This window comes from Phaseolus vulgaris, chromosome 4 (assembly GCF_000499845.2).
Source record: "Phaseolus vulgaris cultivar G19833 chromosome 4, P. vulgaris v2.0, whole genome shotgun sequence".
Classification (NCBI taxonomy): domain Eukaryota; kingdom Viridiplantae; phylum Streptophyta; class Magnoliopsida; order Fabales; family Fabaceae; genus Phaseolus; species Phaseolus vulgaris.
This window is the reverse complement of record NC_023756.2, coordinates 11,330,250-11,354,270: the sequence shown is the minus strand read 5'-3', so window position 1 is coordinate 11,354,270 and position 24,021 is coordinate 11,330,250. Positions and strand designations below refer to the sequence as shown.

Genomic DNA, 24,021 nt, shown 5'->3' with positions numbered 1-24,021 from the left:
TTTTGAGCACTACAATAATGTTACAAATTACTTGCAGAATATTACCTATAGAAATTTATTCAACAATTTTCTCTATCAATTTTTTTTCATAATATACAAATTTATATTTAAGTAGTGTTTTCTAACAGGGTTGGAACTAAGAGAACGATTCAAACTGTTCCGCTACTTCCTTGGTCGGTTGGTTGGTTTGCACTTTTGTTCCTCTCCAAGCAAACTCCTTACTCTCCTCTTCTCACTCTACTCCTGGCCATTTGGTAGTCCAGACCCGGATGTTACCTACAGAAGACACTCCGACGCTCAAGTCAGATTTAGTATTCGACACTCGGTATTCTAATTACTGTATAATGACGTACCTGATTCTTGGAATCTGTGTTATTTATATTACTTTGGTGGACCTCTCTTATTGGGTCAGGTTAGAGAGCTGGGTCATGTTTAGAAGTGCATTACATAGCTCTTGATTGCTGATTAGTCTCACTAACTCTACTTAAGCGTAATTGGCTTTGTGGTGTCGATCGACATAATGACCAGGTAATGAATTATAGTCTCGGTCGTGCGGGCCCTACCAGTACACTTTCCCCCCAGGCTCGAGGATGGTTAAAACGAAGAGTCTTTGTCCGAGATCGATGTGATGATTGGGCTTCTCGAGGTTGGAGGTGACGTCGGTGGCGCCAATTGTGTGACGAGATCGATGTGTTGTCTTTTGTCTCGGTCGGTTATCTTGTCTTTGGCTTATGTGCTCTTTTTCTTGATGCAGAAACGATGCATAACGAAATTCCTCAGGCGAATGACCTCGTGACGGCCTTCTGCGCATTGGCTCTGAAGAGGGGTCGAGGCAGGGGTAGCATTGACACGGTTGCTGTCAGCAACCCCTAGGCTTTTGGCGCTAGTTCTTCGGCTGGTGTCGACAAGAATATGAAGAGGATAAGGGATGCAAGTATTATTGCAACTACCACCCGATTTCCGAGTGGTATCCTGACCCTTTCTCGTCATTCCTCTCCGATCAACTTGGAGTCTCCTCCACCGATTGGTGACACTGCTGGTCCATTTGTCGTGGTTGTCTTTGTCATGCAGGCTTCGAAGTCCCCCCTATCTCTCCTATGGGGTGATTTATAATTTTTAAGGGGCGTCTAGGTCAGCCTGACCCCCACTACCGAGGAGTTACTCAGTGCCAACCTCGAGGAGGACTTGCTCCATGGTGGCATTGAGATGCTGGGTCAGGGTCTAGTCATGACCCGACTAGGCGCTAATGCCCGGGGCCAACAGGTCGAGGAAATTTCACGATTGGGGCATGAGATGGTCGAGGCCTCGAGCTCCCTAAAACAATCCTTGGAGACGAACTCGACCTATAAGGGGAAGTTGGCTCGAGCGGCAGCTAAAGGTAGCCAAATTGAAGAAGGCCTTGGAGGAAGCCAAGGAAGAGAACTCGGTGTTGCGGACCGAAAAGGCTTTGGTTGAGGCTGAGCTGGACAAGACCATCAACGACATATTGGTGATATTGGGCCAAAGTTTCAATCAAGCCGTCCGACAGGCTCAACTGCTCTACAATGGGCTGCCATCGGCCGATGACTTCGACATTAATATGGAAGTCTACGGAGGTTGAATGGTGCCTGTTGACGAGTTGTAAGCCTTGAGGAATGCAGCACGACAACCTCCTACTGAGGATGTTGAAGATGAAGACCATTAGGTTTTAGCCTTTAGCTTTGTTTCCTTCGGCTGGGATGTGACCCTTCCTTTTTATCCTCTGAGACTGAGGTGTGGCCTCCACCTTCTATCTTTCAATGAATCGATCATTTTCTGTTCATATCTATTTTTCCATAGTGTATAAGTCATAAAATGAAACTTTAATAGCTAACCGGTTGTGGTAACCAATAAATTTTGACGTGTTTATTTGAATTGTCTTTAAGGTATCGACAGAGTATGCCGGTTAAGGCTACTTCCTTGACCAAACCGAGTGTCCTAGGTGTCGGTAAGGTATGCCGGTTAAGGCTACGCCCTTGACCAAACCAAGTCTTTAGGTGTTGGTAGGGTATGTCAGTTAAGGATACTTCCTTTACCAAACTGTGCTTGAGGTTTCGGAAGGGTATGATGGTTAAGGCTATTTCCTTGACCGAAACGAGTCTTGAGGTATTAGTAGGGTATACCAGTTAAGGTTACATCGCTGACTGAACCGAGTCTTCAAGGTGTCAGTAGGCTATGCCGGTTACGACTGCTTCCTTGACCGATCTAAGTGTTGAGAGGTGTAATTTTAACATTTAAATGCGTATTTGAAAAAATGCCTCGTTAAAACCTTCCCGTTAGAAAAACCCTTCTTAGGAAGAAAAGGTGGTCGAGCGAGGAAAAAGTGTATAATTTTTTTGATTTTTCACTATAATAAAACTTGAGGTGTGTGACATTCCACATACTCGATACAATTTTTCCCGAAAGCCATTCTAAGTAGTACGTCCCCCAGCTGTAACTTCTCGTATCTGGAAAGGGCCTTCCCAGTTGGATGAGAACTTGTCGTCGTTCTTCCTTGCTTCACTTCTCATCCTCCAAACGAGGTCTTCTTTCTAAAAGCTTCTCGGTCAAACCTTTGTGTTGTATCGCCTGGTTGCTCGAAGTTTGCATGTCGTTTCTCATATCTTACTCATGTCCCGAAGGTCGTTTATCAGGTTGAGTCCGACCGACAGACTCTCTTGATTTAGAGATAAATATATAAAAGAGTTTACTCCTAAGGGTAGGCTCGCCCACCTCAACTAATATCATGGCCTCGGTGCCATAGGTTAGGTTGTAGGGTGTCTCCTGTGTCGACGTTTGGGACATTCAGCGATGTGCCCACAAAGCATTTGGGACGTTTGAACCTCAGTCCACCGCCCTTTTAAAATACTGAGCCGCTTTTTCAACTCATTTAAGATGAATTTTTTTGTTGCCTCGACCTGCCCGTTGGTTTGGGGATGCTCGACCGAGCTTGTTATTGATTTTATGTTGAGGTCCTCGTAAAAGGACTTAAGTCCTCGATCAATGAATTGCCGACCATTGTTGGTGATGATAGTGTGAGGGACTCCAAATCGACACAATGCTTCTCCATACGATGTTCTGAACATTGGCCGAGATGGAGGCGAGGGGCTCGACTTCAATCCATTTGGTGAAGTAGTCTACCCCGACCAAGAGGAACTAAGCTTGTCCTTTGCCTATGATGAAGGGGTTGATAATGTCCATTCCCCAGATGGCGAACGGCCACGACGATACCATGTTGTGTAGTGCTTCGGGCTTAAGATTGGACAGGGGACCGTATTCGTAACACTTGGCCCATGAGTTACGTTTAGAGATCTTATATTCGAAAAAATAGAAAAACATGTTTGAGCTCGGAACAATGTTGAGCTGGCCGCACAATATGTGAAAGGCTCGGACAAAGACCCAACTGTTTGGATGCAATTGAGTAGGGGTTACTTTCATGGTTAATAAGATTTCTTTTTCGAACGGGTGTAAGGGTAGTCAAACACTGAGCTTGGTGAATAAGGTTTCATAGAAAAAACAAAAGGGTGGTTCATCTATACAATCTTTACAAATAGGTTCGTGTGGTACACAAGGAATTATAATCACATCTTTTTCAAAACTAGTACGAATCAAGGGTTGAGCGTGGCAGAGTGTTCGAATTCTTTTCGTAGAAGTAAAAATAGACACTTCACAGATAATGTCAAGCTTGCCCAAGGATACATAGAATAATAAATCATGAACAACTTATACACAATATATGCAATGAATGCGAACGACAAACAATGATGATGCACAAACAAGGATGAAACAATCGAAGGCATACCTGGGGGGATGAAGTTGAAACAAAAGGGGAGATGAGAATGGATGCAGAAGTAAGAACGTTAGGTAATGATGGATGGTTGTAGAAAAATGCGAGAGGAATGGATTGAAGGTATAGGTTGGAGCACGAGCAGGGAGTGAGCGGTGGGGTGAGTGCAGAATGAAGAGGGGAATACGTGGGTAATACAAAAAAATTGTTTTGAAGGCCAGCCAGTAGAAGCGCGACACGTGGCTATCGAAAAGAGTAAGAGGCAGATGATGTGATGTGTGGCAGAAGAGTAATAAATGTGAAACTGCATCCCTATGAAGCATAAGGTGATGGAGGAGGGCCCAAGCTCACCACATGATGAAAGCCAAGCCTCCAAGACTAGACGGTCTAGCCTATGATGAGGAGCGTCTAGACTCAAAAAGGAGCGTCTAGCCCATGAAGAGGAGCGTCTAGGCCATGATGAGGAGCGGCTACATAAGGAGCGTCTAGGCCATGATGAGGATTCCTTCTAGACCGTTTAGCTTCACATACACATGGGTCAAAGCTACGGTTTTGGGAAGAGAAGACCTTTGTAATTGTTACATAAAGGCCCATTAGGGGTGCTTAGTAATTAGAGTAGTGTAGAAAGCATATTTGTGTGAACATTCTAGAAAGACCATGGAGGGGGTGAGCATAAAAAAACTAGACACACCCCTCCCCATGTGCTCATTTGTGCACCCATGTGCCATGTGCACCCATGTGCTTCACATTTACATTTCATTTGGCTAGCATTAGGGTTGCATTATGGTCCTCCTTAGCCTATAAAAGGAGGAGCCTACACCTTGTATTTTCAAGTTTATTGTGAGTAAAGTTATGCTGCCAATTTGTGCTCAACTTTGCTTCTCCCTAGAATCCTAGGCTCTAAACTTCAATTCCTTCATCTTTTCCCTTGAGCTGGCCGAACCACTCAATACCCACACTTATCATGCACCTACAAGATCAACACCACTCTTAGGAGGATCTTGCTCACTCTCATTCATTGCTTCCGCCCCATACTCTACATTGATTCAAGAAGAACTTCATGAAAATGCCATCATTTGGTATCAGAGCTTTGGTTCTTCAAGATGAGTAGCTCCTTGTCTTTTCAATTTTAGTTCTTCTTTATTTCATTTTGTCATTTACTTTCCTTACTTGTCTTGCTGTTTTTTACAATTTAATTTGTTCTTGGTGTGCTTTGTGGAAGATCCAACCGAAGCACTCTTGTTCAATTGATCTTGAACAAGTTCTTGTGCACTTTGTGATAGGATTCCATACACCTTGTGTTGCTATTTTTCTTTTAGGCTTTTGAGTCTTTATTGCTTTCTTTATTTGGTTCATATTATGCTTTGAGTCTTTAATTTTCTGAATCTATACATGTTTTGTCAAAGTCATGTTCATCCATATTGTCAACAATTCATAGTAGTCCTTTTATTTTGGCTTAATTGTTTCTTGATTTTGGGTCTCTTTATATTGCTTGGATCTGCTGTTCTTTGCTCCTTTGGTGCCTTTTTAATTTTTAGTTTGAGTTCATATTGTGTTTAGATTCTACACAATTCTATTTCACAAATTTCCATTGTGTCTAAACTTTGGTATCTTGCTGTTTTTGTTTCCAGTTTTCAGATTCCCCTGTTTACACCTTCTCTGTTTTGGCTGTTTTAACCCAGAAAAATATTTCCACCCATAGGAAAATTCTGATTTTCTGGAAAATGCAAGTTTAAAGTGTTATAGAAAGGACAAAAAAATAATTAGGTCAAAAGAAGCAATAGAAAAAAAATGATAAATCTTTTAAGATCAGAGTGCAAATCTGAAGCGCTCCAGCTGGCCTAACCGAACACCAATTTTTCAAAATTTATTAAAAAAAAATGGTGCGTCCGTTTTGAGTGAATCCAAAGCCAGATTTTAGATAAGATCCTGAATATCTTGCATAACAAATTTCAGAGCCAAATTCCAAAAATACAGATCAGCATAAATCGGGGAACAAACACATTTTCTGGCCCACAACATTTTCCAGTGGTGCTGTTTTTTTTATTTGGTCATCTAATCTAGTGCTTTTCTTTAGGAATTCTTTTGTGTGCCAACCTTTAATTGAGTACCTTTATTTGTTTGCTTTACTTTCTTGACTCTCTTTCTAGTTGTCACAATCTAAATCCTTTTGGTGGTACTGTTTTATTCAATTAAATTTGTTTCTTGCTTTTGTTCTTTGACCTCTAATTTGGGTGCTGGAATTTAATTCTTCTTTGGTGCTTATGTGAATGGGAACTTGATTTGGTTAAGGTTTAGCCCTTTGCTAGGTGCTGGAAATTGGAGGATTAAAGGCCATCATTCTAAGGAGAAGACAAGGTCAAAGCCGAAACAAACATTCTTGAGAAAACACTACAAACACTTGGAAGAACAACAAGCAAAGACAACAAGGAAGTGCACTAACCAAAAGAGGATCAACAAAGGGAGTTCTCTTATTTCCTTTGCAACTTGGTTTATTGTTAATTACCTTGTTAATTACGTTTAGACGGTGAGTGTGTCTTCAAGGGCTCAAAGTGTCCAAGAAGCCTCACCTAGGGCCGAATAGTATAGCAATTTCTTGATTAGTAATTGTTACTTGTTTGTAATTGTTTTTTCCTTTTGCTTTCTTAGCTACGTTTTGCATGTGTAATTTTGTTTAATTTGTGTGCTAAACCGACTAGCTTTGATTGCATAGTTAGCTTGCATTGTTTTCTTGCATTTATTTCTCAACTTATTTGTGTTCTAAGTGTTTCACTAAGAGAAAGTCTTGTGTGAAGATATTGGGGGATAGTTTTTGGCAAGGAAAAGGCTTGGTACTTAAGTAGTCCTTTGTGACTCACCTCCCTTACCTGGAAAACTACCTTCTTTAACTTTCCTAAACTTTCTCAAAGTAAAACACCTATATACACAAAGTTTTAGCCATGTCTTCTTCTCCTCACTCTCCAAAGTCTATAGAAAGTGAAGTAAAATCTTTGAAAACTCTTTTAAAAGAAGTATCCCAAGCGGTACAATTAATCTCTTTTAGACAATTGGAGAATGAGAACAAAATCAATGAGTTGGCTAAAGCTCAAGAAGAGAAGTCACAAAAAACACAAAAATAAAAAAAAAAACGCTTACTCATGCATCTCAAAGTATTGAGTCTCTAGGGGAGGGAAGCCGTAGAATCAATGATTATTACCAACCACCCCCTAGAAGAACTAGGCAAAGGGAACAAGAGGTGCCAAGGGAAACTAGGGTAGACCTACCTCATTTTCATGGAAAGGAAAATATAGAAGCTTGCGTAGATTGGGAAATGAGGGTAGAAAAATTGTTTGCTTCCCTTAAAGAAAGAAAGGAAAGAAAAATACAAAAGAAGAGAGGGGAAGTCGAAAGGGAAGCTAAAGAAAAAGAAGAAAAAGAAAAGCATGAGAAGGCCCTTGAAGAACAAAAGGTGTGGGAGAAGAGTGTTCCTTCCCACAAGGTCATTCAACAAGACAAAAGATTTAAAAATACATTTGAAAATATGTGTCTTGTTGAACAACCTCAAAGCCTTACCTTTTGTAAAGGAACACTTGCAAGCCTAAGCAAAAAGGAAGAGTCTTTAAAAGAAGCTTGCATAGATAAAAATGAAATAGACTATTTTTCATATGTGCTAAGATATCACCAAGTGAATGTCAAGTTTTCTATAAGCATCTACAAAAAGAATTTTTTATGTGAAGTAGTGCCTAAAGAAACTTGTCATGTCTTATTGAGACAACCATTGCAAAGTGTACAAATTCTTATAAACAATGGTTGTAACAACGAGACTATCTTTACACATAAGAGAAAAAGTCTTCATGAAGGAGAACTCATGGGCCAAATTAGAGTTGATAAAACTCTAGAGCTTTTAAAAGGAAAACTTTTGTCCCCCATGAGAAAAGAAGTTCAAAAACATTACCTTAGGTACAATTCTTGTTTTCAAACTACACCCAAGGCAATGTCTCATGAACTTTATCCTCCTTCACCTTTTGCAAATGATCCTTGGGAAGATACAAATTTCATATTAAAACTCCCTAGGACAACAAAAGGTTTTGATTCAATCTTCATGGTTATGGATAAACTCTTCTCTAGAGAAGTGATACATCTTCATGGTTTATCTTCAAGCATAGTGTTGAATAGAGTTCAAAATTTCGCAAACCATGATTTGAGGATTTCCTTTGGAAAACTTGCAACTAAGTTGCACCCTTTACATTCTTATCATCCTCAAACACATGGTCAAAATACATTTGAAAACCTAGCTCTTTCTACTATGCCTAGCATAATCATCAAGTGCACACACAACTCTAGAGATGAGCAAACATACCATAAAGTAGTTCACAAAACTACTTATATTTCTACTTTTAAAGTTATGTGTGGGTTCAATCATCTTTCTCCTTTTAAGTTGTTACCATCTTCTATAGGATTTATGCCTAAAGAGAAAGTAACCACAAATGAACATTTTAAAATACATAAGATGATTAGAGACCACACACAACCATTAAAAGAGAAACTTTGTCCAAGGTTGCCAAAACCAAAAGAAAAACAAAAATGGCAACCTAGTAAAATTAAATTGCAAACTAACACCTATGCTTTATTTGATTATTTCTATAGGTGGACGTTTGATCCAGGAGGACAAGCTTTGGCGAAGCAAGAAGCTGCTATCCGAGATCAAGTCTGAAGATCTGAGGATAGGTCTTCTCAAGAAAGAGGAGATGATGGACACCATCCAGCCACAACCATTCCCTTAGGAAGCAAAAGTTTTGGATTTGAGGACAAATCCTTTTCAAGAGGGAGGGGATGATGGAGGAGGGCCCAAGCTCACCACACGATGAAAGCCAAGCCTCCAAGACTAGACGGTCTAGCCTATGATGAGGAGCGTCTAGACTCAAAAAGGAGCGTCTAGCCCATGAAGAGGAGCGTCTAGGCCATGATGAGGAGCGGCTACATAAGGAGCGTCTAGGCCATGATGAGGATTCCTTCTAGACCGTCTAGCTTCACATACACATGGGTCAAAGCTACGGTTTTGGGAAGAGAAGACCTTTGTAATTGTTACATAAAGGCCCATTAGGGGTGCTTAGTAATTAGAGTAGTGTAGAAAGCATATTTGTGTGAACATTCTAGAAAGACCATGGAGGGGGTGAACATAAAAAAACTAGACACACCCCTCCCCATGTGCTCATTTGTGCACCCATGTGCCATGTGCACCCATGTGCTTCACATTTACATTTCATTTGGCTAGCATTAGGGTTGCATTATGGTCCTCCTTAGCCTATAAAAGGAGGAGCTTACACCTTGTATTTTCAAGTTTATTGTGAGTAAAGTTATGCTGCCAATTTGTGCTCAACTTTGCTTCTCCCTAGAATCCTAGGCTCTAAACTTCAATTCCTTCATCTTTTCCCTTGAGCTGGTCGAACCACTCAATACCCACACTTATCATGCACCTACAAGATCAACACCACTCTTAGGAGGATCTTGCTCACTCTCATTCATTGCTTCCGCCCCATACTCTACATTGATTCAAGAAGAACCTCATTCTTGTACAACCTCATTAGTCTACGTTAGAGGTTGAGGGGCATGTAGAGTGATGAACCTGGACCTGACCATGTAGATTAATGGACATGGACCCGACTTAATGGATGGTTGATCATTACTTGAACTTTGACTGGACATGATGATGGCAGCCTCAATAGCCTACGTTAGAGGTTGGGGGGCATGCAGAATGATGGGCCAAGACTCAACTCATGATATAAGAATCGTGATCCGATCCTTAATGGCAGAGAACGTTCATATGTTAAGTATCCTATGTTAATTAAACTTAATTATCTTTAATGGCTCAATGAAGGCAGAATTGAACTATGTTATATAGGATATAATCAATATATATCAGAATGAGCATCAACCAAAAGGACATATCTTTTACACACTAGTACAGAATACACTTGTCCTAAACCCTTGAAGATGTTCTAAAACTAGGTTATGCTTACATTTATATATAACAATAATAAATAAAATTCATCACTATTTTAAATGAATTCTCTTTCAAAAACATACTAATTTTATAGAATATATATATATATATATATTTATACAATATGAACACTTTTATGTCTCTTTTTTCCATACAACAAATAAGCAAAGACTAAACATACACACAACAATCCTAATAAGCATTGTGTCAGTCCATGGCATTGTGTCAGTCCAATCCATGTCACCCAAAATAAAAAAATTATTCATTTGCGCCGATTAAGCTCTCACACACCAATAACGGATTTAATTTTAATTATAAAATCATTAACATCGGTCTGTGCTCAATTATAATATACATTTATTGTTCCAATTTGTATTTGTTAGACCGATTCTACGTTTTTATTATTGTTTTGTTTTCTTTTATAATTATTTGTATGAATTTCGCGTTTGTTTGACGCTAATTTTTTCATTTATCTAAGTGTCGATTATTATAAACTTAACCGACGTGATTAGCGTTCATTTTTAGACCGGTGCTTAATTATAACAGCTAATTGATGATATTTTTTAATGTTTCAAATTTTCAAAAATACTGAAAACTTCACTGCAAACTACCGTTGCTTTTATCCCACACCACACTCCACTAGCTCATATTGAAAGAAATTCAATCGATATTCCTCATAAAAATGTGTTTATATATCATCATTCAAAAATTTATATTATTATACTAACTAAATTATATATCATTTTAAAAATTAAAAAAAAATTCTAAATTAATTTCTACTTTTAAATTGGTACTTAATTAGATACCAACATTTTTTTTCAATAAATTCATAAAATAAAAATCAATTTTAAAAATTAAAATAACTTTTTATATCCATACTAAATCTTAAACTCTATGACTAATAGTGACTTTGACTAATAGTGACTTTGGATATGTCGAACAGATTCATAATATTTCATGTGTTGTCTTTTCTCACTTCGTACACATCCCAATTCTTCCGTACTCAGCATAATAAAAAATTTGTTTGATAAAAGTCTACAAAAAAAACCATATGAATACGATCCTTTGTCCATAACTACAGAACAATCTTCTGATTCTCTGCTTATACCTTTATTTTGAGTCTACCCACAATTGAAGAAAACAAATGGGTGAAGCCAAAATCCATAAAAGATCACTGGAGGAAACACCAACCTGGGCGTTTGCAGTTGTTTGCTTTATGCTGCTTGCTATTTCAATCATCATTGAGCTTGTTATTCATGCTATTGGAAAGGTAATTACTTAATCTAGGAATCAAGCTTTTTGTTGCTCAGAAGAAACAATTCACAAAATCATATATAAAGTGGAGTTGTTATACGATAATTTCCATCAGATATGTATTTCTTCTGCTTCCAATATCGATCTTACATAACTTCAAATTGCAGTGGTTAAGAAAGAAACACAAAAGTGGTCTTTATGAGTCGTTGGAAAAGGTCAAAGGAGGTATCAGCAGCATCTTGAATTCTGGTGACTTTCACCATTGCAATTTGTGTTTTGGGGTCTAATGAACCTAACTTTGTTCTTTTCAGAGCTTATGATGCTAGGGTTCCTATCTATGCTCCTAACTGTGTTCCAAGATCCACTTTCTAAGATCTGCATATCACAAAATGCTGCATCAACATGGCATCCTTGCTCCAACCCAAAGGCCGTGAGTAATTCTAACGCAACATCTCATACCATTGATAGGAAACTTCTCCATTTGGACCCCATTCCACGACGTGTTCTAGCTGCAAAAGGTTATGACAAATGTGCAGACAAGGCAAGTTGGAAACCCCTTTTGACTAGTTTATGTGTTATCAACAAGGTGCCCATAGTTTGAAATTCTACATTGTGAAAAACACTCACTTAACATTTATCAAAACTAATATTTTGTATCAACAATATAGGATATTAATTTCGAAAACGTTTATTTTACACTATTTTCTTGAAAAACTAACCGTTAACACTGCTCTTATGATAAGTAAGGGTATGGTGACAAAATATAATTTGATAAATGTTATGTAAATTTTGAAAAAATTGTTTATTGTTAAATGGAATGAGTTGATAGTGTTAAGTATCTATATTAAATGTTTTTAGAGTGTGTTTTTTATTTTTAGATTTTGTGGAAATATTGTTTGGAGCTAATAAGGATATTATCAGTTTTATGTTTTAAGTTTGATTATGAGTGAATAAAAGTGATTAGGAGGAGAGATTTCTCTATAAAGAATTAATCAATTTTGGATAGGTATATTCATTATTGAAAAAATCAATGAACAAGTGAATATGCATACACAGAGTTTAGATCTGTTTATATAAAGTAAAATATAGTTAAATTATATCTTTAATAACTTTTATAAAATGTAAATTTAATTAATCCAACTATTGAAGCTTATTGTATTATTTTAGTGATCGTTTATCAAAATTTTGCATAATTTAAATATTTATAGATATGTTATTATTAATAATAAATTTTTAAATATTTCGGTTAAAATTAAGGGATGTGTTAGCTTAAATAATTTTTAAAATTGCATATACATAACCTAATTAATAAAAATATAAAATTCGACGATTCAATTTATTTATAAAAAATTATTGAAGATTTAATTTGAATACTTTTTACACCTAATGTAAACGGATTTAGTCTTTAATATATATATATATATATATATATATATATATTATTTATTTATTTTTCATTTTTTCTTGACATGATTTTATATTGAATACCATGATCATATTACTAGTTTTTAATTTATTGGGAAATATTTAAAAAGTTTGTATCCGATCATTGGCTAGTTCTTTCGATGAGCTTCTTACGAACAATACCTAATTGTTTTTATAATAATTCCATTATATTTTGATTTACAGGGAAAAGTTGCTTTTGTTTCAGCATATGGGATTCACCAGCTCCATATATTCATCTTTGTGTTAGCAATTTTTCATATCATACAATGCATTGTAACACTAGCTTTGGGAAGAACTAAGGTGCTACTCTTTTATTTTTCTCCTAAAATATATATACTCAAGTCTTTAATTGTTCTATATAAAAAAAAGTCCTTAATATGTGTGTCTCAATTCATTGTTTCTTGAAGATGAGACGCTGGAAGAAGTGGGAAGACGAAACAAAGACAATTGAATACCAATTCTATAATGGTACGTAAGTTTAAGACTTCAAAATTTCTCGCCTTTTATGTATTAATTAAAACAATTTTGACTTAATGGGCTAGTTAGTTGGCAAAGTTGATAATGCCAAATGATTCTCAACTTCGCGTTTACAATATTGCAATATGAGACAAAACACAGCTCGTCACAAGATAAAAGTGATGTGTGGAGGTTGACTTTCTTGTACATTTGTTTATAATTTAGATATGCCATCTATTCTCACTTTTTTAATATTCTTCATGGTATTAAATGTGAGATAATATAGTCTTCTTAATATGTTAGATGTGATGTGAGATAATGTAGTGTTCTTAATATGTTAGATGTGTTTAATGTTTGGATTAGTCGTGTTTATTGGTTCGGGTTATCCAATCATTTTATAAGATAAATTCAACTCAATTTAAACTATCTTACTCTTATATAGATTGGATGATGAATTTAGTATGTTTGATATTTTAGGGTTTAGAGACCCACCTTATATTTGTGTTATGGAAAAATTGTTATATATTTTTTTTCATATCCTAAATTAGTTTAGAATAATTTGTTATGACTTAACTTTTTAGCTGATTTAAAGTCTTGAATTAATTTATATAAATATTGTGTTTTTTTTTTAATTATGTTGATGCTTTAAAATACAATTTTTAATAAAAAAAAAGTTTCATTACAAGAAAATCATGAAATAGAAACCAATTTTTAGAGACAAAAAATAATTAGTTACTATAGTAACTAAATTAGAGACCATTTTAGAGACTAAAAAATTTTTGGTTTATAAATTAGTTTCTATTATTGTTAAATGATTTCTAAATTAGTGTCTAATTAGGAACCAAGGTTTTTGCTACCAATTATTTAGATTCTAAACTTGGTAGTACAAAAACTTTGGTTGCTAATTAGACATCAATTTAGAAACCATCTAACAATAATAGAAACTAATTTAGAAACCAAAATTTTTTCAATCTCTAAAACGTTCTCTAATTTAGTCATTATAACAACTAATTATTTTTTGTCTCTAAAAATTGGTTTTTATTTCCTGATTTTCTTGTAGTGTTTTTAAAATTTTTGGACCCAATTGAATTCAATAAGCTCAAGAGTTAGTTTGGGTTTAACGTAAAAAAGAAGAAAAAGTCAACTTTGTGAATTAATATGAGAAGTAAAATGAAAATACTCGAAAGTTTTTTCATGTGACCAATAGTATTGTAAATTGAGATATCCAAAACATGTTTTGTAAATTGAGAGGTAAATTTCGTAAAAAGAATCACTAAATTTTCTAACATTAACAGATTCTAAGAGGTTCAGGCTTGCAAAGGACACAACATTTGGACAAAGGCACTTGAATACTTGGAGTCAGTCATCGATTTCCTTATGGATAGTAAGGAAACATTTATTAGAAATAAATTATAAATCTCTTAAACTGGCCTTTATCTACTTTTAGATTTTGGAGTGGGTTTGTTTGTTAATTAGTGTCACATAAAATAATTCCAATGTTCTTCTTTCTTTTTTATTACGACATGTTGGAATCAGGTTAGCTTCTTCAGACAATTCTTTGGATCGGTTAAGAAAGTCGACTATTTTGTTTTACGACATGGATTTATCATGGTAAGCTTTACTTGATTATAAACGTGTCTCTTCACCTTTTTTTTGTTGTAAGAACATGTCCAATAATGTAACATTAAGATATGTGGTTTTAGGCACATGTGTCACCGAGAAGTGATTCAGGATTTGATTTCCAGAGGTATATCAAAAGATCACTTGACGAGGATTTTAAAGTTGTGGTAGGCATAAGGTATTTAGCTTTTTTGTTGCTTTGCTTTCATCATACTCATTTTTTTACTGAAATTTCTTAAACTAGTTGGAATCATAAATTTTAACTAAAAAATGGTATACATAATTGTTTAGTTTCATTGGCTCATGCATGAGACCGATGGGTTGTGAGGTCATGGGACGATGATTGAGGGGCTGTGAGGTCATGGATCGATCCAAATAATATATTATAACAGTCTGATCCAAGAAATTAATGACGATACCCGTAGAATCGTCATAAAGAATAAAGTGCAAAAATAGCGGAGGTGGGGGTTACAAGAATTTATGAAGGAATTTAGTCATGAAAGAGAACAGTTACAAAGAAGGGTATGGGAAAAGTTTTGTATAAGAAATAAGGGAGGTCGAATAGAAAAGGGGACAAAAAATTGGAAACCACGGTTTTCAAATACCTTTGATGCTCTAGTTAAGGGTCATTTGTCTTGGCTAGAACAATAATTAATAGAAGTAGACTTTAAGCCTAATTCAATTTTATAAAATCGATTCAGTAAGGTGATGTTTGCACCAATTTATAAATTATGAAATATTTTTATCTCTAATTGACGTGAGATTTTCAATAAAAATAACTTAATAGAAAATGTATTAGTAGGGATTAACTTAAACATAAAATTTTAATGAAGAGTGTGTTGAATACAAAGTGTACATGTTCGTGGCCTCATACCTGTTTGGACACCAACACTTTCTAGCAGGTAACTGGATATGGAAATAATAGTACCTTGAAATATTCACTCTTTATTCGGGTTTCCCCAAATGGATCTTGGCATCTAACACATAAACCCTGGTTTACATGTGACTAATTACCTGTTTATTGTTAATTTATCTGCTTATTAAACCACACTAATAACTAAAACATCAAATTTTAAATTGCAAACATTGAAAAGGGAGTCATAGATTGTGTTGCTAGTCCTATTCCTATTCCTTAAACATCAAATTAAGCTCAACTATTTGTAACTTGCAGCCCAATTATTTGGTTCTTTGCGGTTCTCTTCCTGCTGACTAATACTCATGGTAAGTCAGATTCAAGTTTTCAATCCAATTTTGAATGACATCATTTTAGTTATGGTTGATTGGTGTTGTGATGTTTCACTTAGTATAACATGATAGGAAAAACGCACGCAAAAGTTAACACACATAATCACGAATCAACTGCAGAAAATAAACAACACAAAATTTAACGTGGTTCGGTCGCCAACTGCAACCTACATCCATACGAACAACTGTTAGGTTTCATTATGTTCTGTTGCACACAATTACAAGTATAATGATCTCTTTAAATAGAGATTATAAAAGGGACACAATGATTAAGTCAACTCACTAAACATGGTGTCTAGTCAACCCAACTCAATTGGTCCTGGCTTCATACCCAACATAACATACATTCTCCTTAGTTCAAGTAAACGCGTGCTTCTTAACCAACAATCTTAAGCAGATTTGAGAATAAAATACAAATTCCTATGCTCTAGTTTATCCCACTGCTTGTAATTTAACCTTTTGGTTTGATGTGAACAGGGTGGTATTCTAACTATTGGCTTCCATTCATCCCATTAATTGTAAGCTAAGATTACTCGTTTTTTTTTCTTTTCGTAGTATGCATTTCCTTTCTCGTTTTAAGGGTGTAAAACTTTAAATAACTGAGCAAATTTCACAGACAATTTTGATAGTGGGTGCTGATCTACAAATGATCATAACAAAGATGGGACTAAGGATTCAAGACAGAGGAGTAGTTATGGGTGCACCTGTGGTTGAGCCTGGAGATGACTTGTTTTGGTTCAACCGTCCACGACTCCTTCTCTTCATCATTCATCTTGTTCTTTTTCAGGTAATTTCAATATTTATTTTCCTAGTTCTTTTTCATATATAGCATAATGTTCAAAAAATAATTACACTTTGCTTCTGTTATGTTGCAGAATGCCTTTCAATTAGCACATTTTGCATGGAGTACAGTAAGTTTATCCATCTTGATCAGTTATTCATAAACTAGTGTTTTACTGGTTTGTTAAGGTAAAAATGAGTTTAGCCTTAAGTTTTGTTACTTCACATCCAAGTTTTGATACTAACAACAAAAAACTTTGGTTTCTAATGTTAGCAAGTGTGCAACAAGCTTATTAAAATACTTAAAGTTATACTTAATCATGACTTGTTTCAAGATATAAACCATGATAAAGTGAAACAAGAGTAGACGGAACTTTGTTAGATGACCTTCACAAAGTAGAATATGAATGCTATAGTGACATGTTTATCCTTCTAGAAGTATCACACGATCCTATAAGGGTAACAAGAAGCGCCAAAAGTAGAAGAAAGTCAGCCTAGAAAATCATGTTTTTCGTAAACAACCATACTCTCTATATCTATAGAAGATTATCCTTATGGTATGAAATGAGTGTGTTTCAAGACAAGGAGTATAGAGTATAAGATTCACTAAATAAAAAAACAAAATAATAAAGTTTGTTGGAAGTTGTTGTTGTGTATTGTTCTCGCCGATTGACTCGCTCGCCGGTTGACTCTAACGACGATCTTACACCCGCCTGTCTCTTCCCGGATTTGCGCTTTTCTGGATCGAAGCACTCTATACCTACAAAGACAAAGGGGGCACCTTGGCGGCCGTTTGCATTCCGACGCTCAAGTCAATACTGGGGCAGAGAGACAATATGCGTGTGTAATAATTCTAAACTTAGAAACTGCGTACCTCCTTAGGGTTTTTAAAACCCCTTATATATGTTGTAACTAGGGTTCCTAAGGAACGTCCCTGCGCCACTATTACACAGTCTTAGCGTAATCTAGCATGTAGGACTGCCTTTAACTGGAGTGCAACGACTAATAGAATGGCCACCAAGGTATCAACTCCCCGGGGCCCCCTGTTCTTTGGGTGCTTTTACTGATAACTGATATGTTCTTCTGGGACCCAACTCTCGTGGCCCACATTTGTTGTACCGATGTCCGAGTACTCATCGGTCTCACTCTGTATGCCTGACGACTCTTCGGCCTTCCTTTGTGATCGATGTCTGATGACTGGTCGACACTTCCTGGTGGTCGACATCTGACGACTGATCGACACACCAACTTATACCACTTGTGGGACCCAACTTACGTGGCTCACCATTACTTCCGGTCCTCGAGGTTCAACGCTTGGTCAGTACACATGTATGATTGCAAGAATTGTAAAGAAAGCAAAGTAAAGAATTGTTGATTCAATTGAAAAAATTGGGATTGAGAGGTTCATCCTTCTTACTCTTTTGTATTTTAAAAAAGCATAATAATATTATATCCTCTGATTGATGTTGATATTCATATAAAATTCATTTATATATATTTTTCGCATATAAAATTATTAAAAGAGTCTCTTAAATATCGATTGCTCACATACTTATAAAAACTTTTTATCATTACGATTAAATGTTGATAGCAATTAACATTTCAAATTTATTTATAACATTCAAATATGTTAAGAATTATCATTTAGGTCAGAAACTTAGAAGTACTTTTCGGTCAAATCTAAGGATCAAAATCATGGTAAACAAGTCTTATGAGTAAAATGACAATACCAATCATCAATCAAGAAAAAATATTATATTTAAATATCACCTCAATACATAAGAGTTAGAACATATTACTCACAATCTCAAAGGGTAGAATTAGCTAATCATGTTGGCAATTACAAGCATGGAAAACAAGAAAAGAAGATCTTGACGGCAGCCTCCTCTAGGGTTTTCTATCACCTTCTATTCTCCCAATTTTATGTCTAGGGTTGTACCTCGTGCCTCATATTTAACTTAGTTGGACTTAGGCTAAGTGACTTCTCGCCTGGGCGTGATCGGGCTCACCTGGCGAGTTGGACGAAAACAGGCACAACGTCTCTGAAGTGATCTCACCTAGGCGTGATTGAGCTTGCTTGGGAAAGATCCTTTGAAAGTTCCTGGCTTAGACAAGCTTGGGTGAGTGTTGGAGCGTCCAACTTTCCCTTTTTATCTTTGTACATTCTCTTTTTGCCCTTTCATCTCCATTTTTCCCTAGAATCCTAAAATTAACACAAATTTGGGAATAAACCTTTCTTATGCATATTAATATCACAAAATATGTAAAAATGTTTAAATTCATAAATTAGGGGTTATATTATAGTTATTTTATCCAGTGCTTGTATTTTAATATGAAATATTACTGAAATATTGCACTTATCAACTATCAGTTATAACTTTTGGTCTAGTGATAAGTACTCGATCCAACAATTAGTATTAGAGCCAAAGCTATAAGTTCAATTCCCAACGGGATCATTGTTGAGGGTAGATTGTTGCAAGTGACATCAATTGTCCTGTGACATAAGTTAGGTGAACTGAGTCACAATTGAATCATGACACTAGGGATGCTACACTCTTAAGTAGGAAAAGTTTTACTCTAACTACTTGTAATAAATTTTGGTCTAGTGGTAAGACTTTGATCCAACATCAAGTACCAACTATAAACATGCGAAACACCTTTTTGGTATTGTCAGTGACATAAAGTCAATTGCATAAATAAAAGACTATGTTTCAACCACCTCAAAGCACCTCGTGTTAAGAGAATATCAACAAATAAACATAACCCTCAGAGAAAGATTTGACAAGCAACGAATCCTATGCATATGCTTCAATAATCTTTTTTGGACATCTACATAAAGAAAAAACCTTATGCAAGTATGTGGGTGTGAGAATAAGAAGAGGAGAAGTCTCGAGAAACATCAACAACGTCATATGCATGTGATAATAATGCTAAAAGCCTCAAGTACAAGAACAATACGTCGTCTTCTAGACGACTAAGTTATGAAGAGAAATATAAATGCAAATCCTTCTCTTGTATGTGATGTAATTCTCAAAAAGCAAAAAGAACATATATTCTATATACACTCTAGTGAATATGAATCTTGGAAACAAAAAAACTCTATTGTTGTATACTCTAGAGAAACTTTGTGTACTTAACTCAGAGAGGTGTTGTCTACTTGGTGTTAAACTCAAAGGTAGTTTAGTTGATAACATGAAGACACTTTGTGTAGAGAGACCTTGTGTACTTGACTAGTTAGGAGTGACTTTATGTATTCATAACAATGATAATACTTGTAATTTATCATTAGAGGAACTCATTGCTAATAGCTTTGGAGAGTTAGATGTAGTACTAATATAAATTTTGTATTATTGATGTACTTTGATTACTTGAGCCTTTTTTTGTTGGCTATCCTCTTCTAATTTATTTTTGAAAAAATATTTACTAAACATTAGACAATGCCCTAACTTGTAATTTAATTAATGGTTCAAATTGCTAATTAGAACAACATTGAAGAAAATGTTAATTAAGTTTAAGGCTAAAGAACACACTTCCATGTTGATTTTATGCAATTACTAGATCGAAATGTTTTGCGGTGGATTAAAAAATAAACTAACTTCAAGAATATGTTAGCATTTTGACTTGTCAAATCATATGACAAATCTTTGTTCATGGAGTTTGGAGGACTTTGAATATAGCTATTAGCCACTACCTATACCATGTTCTTAAATCTAATTCTATAACATGTACAACAAAGATTGAAAATTTGAATGTTATATGAAGAAATTTGATACCATACCACTACCAGAAACTTATGCGAACACTATAACTAAGTTGTTTGCTTAATATACCTGATACCTTCATAACTTAAACAACTTCAGAAGAGCTATAGCACATTCTTAGTGAAAGGATTACAATTACTATGTGGAGTTTAGATAGATAGAAGAAAGAAAGCAAGTTTTTAACTTTTCCTAATTTTTTCTATTTCAGTATGAATTCTCCATAGAATCTTGCTTCCACAAAACAAATGCAGAGAATGTGGTTAGACTTACAATGGGGTAAGTCAATTTCTGCTAACCAAAACTTACAAAAACCAATACATACATACATGCGAAGGTAATTAATAGTTGTATTATGTGTCACTGAAGATAAATTGGTAATTCAAATTTGCAGGGTTGTAACACAAGTTCTATGCAGCTATGTGACTTTGCCTCTTTATGCTCTAGTTACACAGGTCAAATACTGCAAAAATAATCTCATTAGATTTTTCTGTTACCATACTATCTATAATCCACCACTGATTTCATTATCTTTATATTACAGATGGGTTCAACCTTGAAACCAACCATTTTCAATGATAGAGTAGCAGCAGCATTGAAGAAATGGCACCATACTTCCAAAAAACATCTCAAACACAGCCAACACTCTGAGGCTAAAAAATCAATACCATTCTCCAGCACATCATCAAGCCCAATATTTGGCATGTCTCCCATTCACCTGCTGCATAGACACCCTGTTGGAAGAAGTGACAGTGCACAAACTTCTCCAAGGACCTCCCTCTATGAAAATCAACAATGTGATGTGCAAGGTGAATCTTCCGTAAGCAACCATCCAGGAACAAATGAGACCCAAATGCAAGTTTTGGGTTCTCCTCAAACAACATAATTTCATTTTAGTACAAAACATGAAATCTACATTGGTTCGTCAGAATTTTCATTTGAGAAGCGATACACCAAAAGGGGTTAGTTGTAGACAATGTTGCTAACAAGTTTACCTATACACTTTCAGTTCATCTCAAATAAATATACTGAGGATTAAGGTATTGAACGATAATTTTATCATTTAGTTCAAAAACATTAAAACAAACTGGTTATCTATATTAATCCAAAGTACTTTATAAGTTCCTTTAATTTAACTAGAAATAAATATTATTTCTTCATTGTTTTTTGTTGTTTCGTCACTTGTGCTACAATTCCACCGTTTAAAATCGAAATCCACCGTTTATATTTGTTGTTCTTCATTTCTACCATTTGATTTTGTTCATTCACATTTTAGTTCAAAGTTTTCACCATTTAATCCTTGTTTTAATCAGTTATTTTCAATTTTAAAACATTTAATATTCTTCTCCTAGATTTTAATCGGTCAAAAACAATTAAAAAAAACTCTATTGTTCCAACAATGTTCATAAACTTCTTAAGTGTTTGTGCATGTTCTTGCTATTTTTCTGCTGTAATTTTGTGTTTCCTTGGTTAATTATTCATTTAAATCGGTCAAAGTGGGTACATAGGTGTTAATTTTTGTTTTGAATACTTTCATGTAATGTCTAACTTCATGTTTATTGCTTAATTGTTCATTGATTTCAGTTTTCAACCTAGTTCATCAAGTGTTTTTTCATATGCCTCTTAGAATGCACACTAAATGTTTGTGACGTTGTTTACATTTGAAAACAATAGTATAAACATTGTGCCTTTTCAATTTTATGATCATTGAGTCGCTGAATTGCTATTTGTTCATTAGTAATAATCTAATTCATCAATTTCATTGTATCTTGCAGTATTGTTCCTCAATTTCTTAGGTTTTTTCCTTTTTCAAGATTTATCTATTTCTTTATCTAGTTTCAAAATTTTATTCATGAAATTTTGTGTAGGAGATCTTTAATATGTTATTGATTTCTAGTTAAAAAGGCACTTTCAAAAGTAAATAGTGGCAGCATTTTGGTTTGCGCTGTAGTTGTGCCTAGATCAGCAAATGGTGCGGCTTGTGCGAATTGGGAGTGTTGCTTGGGGTGGGTGTGTTATTTGTGCGCCAGCCTTCAAGCACTGCAGTTTTCTTTAGCAGTTTGGTGTATAAGTGGCGTGGAATTACGTGGTGTGTGTGTCTTCATGAGGCGTGGATTGTTTCCAGTTTCACGGTTATTGCAGAGGTCACGTTAAATTTGTGCTTTCAACGGGTACAAATAATTTTGAATTTCAAATTCTTTGAGAATGTCATTAAGGATCAAGGTTTTTTTTCAAATACAAATATTTTTTATGCAAGTTAATAAGAAAGGAAGATTTTTGTGCAAGCATTGAATAATGTTTATATCATTCCTCTCTTACAATTGTCAGCTTCCGTGTATAATAATAGTGAACAAATTGAAGTTTAAATTCCTGAAGATGTTTATCTTGTTCGTCTTGAAGAGTGCAAAAATTACCTTCTTGGTAGGATTATTCTATTTAAAGGTAATAAACCTCTAACTCATTTAGATTTTTTTCTAAAAATTTAATATTGTTTGGAATTAGTTAGGCTCATGGAGGACTATTTTCCTTGAAAAAAGATTTTATGAATTTGCTTTTGATTCCCTTGAGGATATAAGGAGAGCCCTTGTTGGAGGGTCTTGGGAATCTCAATTCAAAGTTTCTGAGATTTTTTGCTTGGACTAAAGATTTCGTCCCTACTTCCTTGAAACTTACCAAAACCCAATTTTGGATTAGGATTCATGGTCTCTCTTGGGGAGTATTGGCGGCCAAAAGTTATTTTTTATATTGCTAGAGGGGTTGGTACTCTCCTAACCCTTGATCATTACACAATGAATAAATCTAGATGATTTTTTAGTTGATATTGACATATTATCAAATTTTCCAAATCAAATTTTGGTGGAAAGGTCTGGTTTTGCTTTCATTGTAGATATTGAAATGAGAAGTTGCCTCCATTTTGCTCCTCATACTAATAATTGGTCATGATTTATCTAAATGTAGGAGACAGGTGGAGACCAATACAAGTAAAATTGTTTTGCCTAAACTTGTAGTTGTTCAATATAAGCTTGTTGTTGCTCAATCCAATGAAGCTGGCATCTCTAATAACCAACAAGAATATTTTTTGTAGCTCTTGTTGTCACTATTCTTGTTTAGAAAGTCAATAAGACTTTGTTGTTTAGAAAGTCAATAAGAACTTATTTGTTGTTATTAACCCTATTAATGATATTAGGACTGGATCCAAATCTCAGGATGATATTTTTGTTGATATGTCCTTGTTAGAAAATGTTAACAAGTCAAAAGCCTTTTGTTTACCGTTTGACCCTTGGGTCTTGAGAGGCCCATGCAAAGTGCCAATAGAGGCTAGGACAACTGTGATAGGAGTGGTTTTCAATCATGGTCATCGAAGAAGACTCAATCTCCAAGGCATCACCTTGGACAGAGAATGAGTCAGAATGACTCGATAAAGAGTTTACCCCAATAGGGTCAACTTTCTTATTCATTAAAGGATTATCCCTACTAGAGGAAAAAGAAAAAGAAGATGAAGAAGAAGAAATCATTAAGACACCTAGAAAAAGAAGAGCTTTTATGTGGAAGAAAATAACAATTAAGAAGCAAACAAAAGTATCACCATAAGCACAGAAGAGAATGAATGAAGGTGAAAGGTCAAAGAATGTATTTGTATAGGTGAATAAGTTGGTATCGCAAAAATCTATATTGAGCGAGAAAATGGGTCTCGA

The 24,021-nt window shown here is 35.2% G+C and overlaps 1 protein-coding gene across 1 annotated transcript; it reads left to right on the top strand.

The window, feature by feature from the left end:
- The first annotated feature begins 10,777 nt into the window (after positions 1 to 10,777).
- LOC137837274 (MLO-like protein 12) lies at positions 10,778 to 21,369 on the top strand. Its single transcript, XM_068646234.1, has 15 exons — positions 10,778 to 11,037; positions 11,189 to 11,246; positions 11,333 to 11,562; positions 12,651 to 12,767; positions 12,875 to 12,935; positions 14,219 to 14,307; positions 14,460 to 14,534; positions 14,627 to 14,721; positions 15,715 to 15,764; positions 16,266 to 16,306; positions 16,405 to 16,575; positions 16,664 to 16,699; positions 20,538 to 20,605; positions 20,721 to 20,781; positions 20,871 to 21,369. Exons 1-15 carry the CDS (start codon positions 10,912 to 10,914, stop codon positions 21,210 to 21,212), a joined length of 1,620 nt encoding a protein of 539 aa, XP_068502335.1. The 5' UTR covers positions 10,778 to 10,911; the 3' UTR covers positions 21,213 to 21,369.
- Positions 21,370 to 24,021: the final 2,652 nt, after the last annotated feature.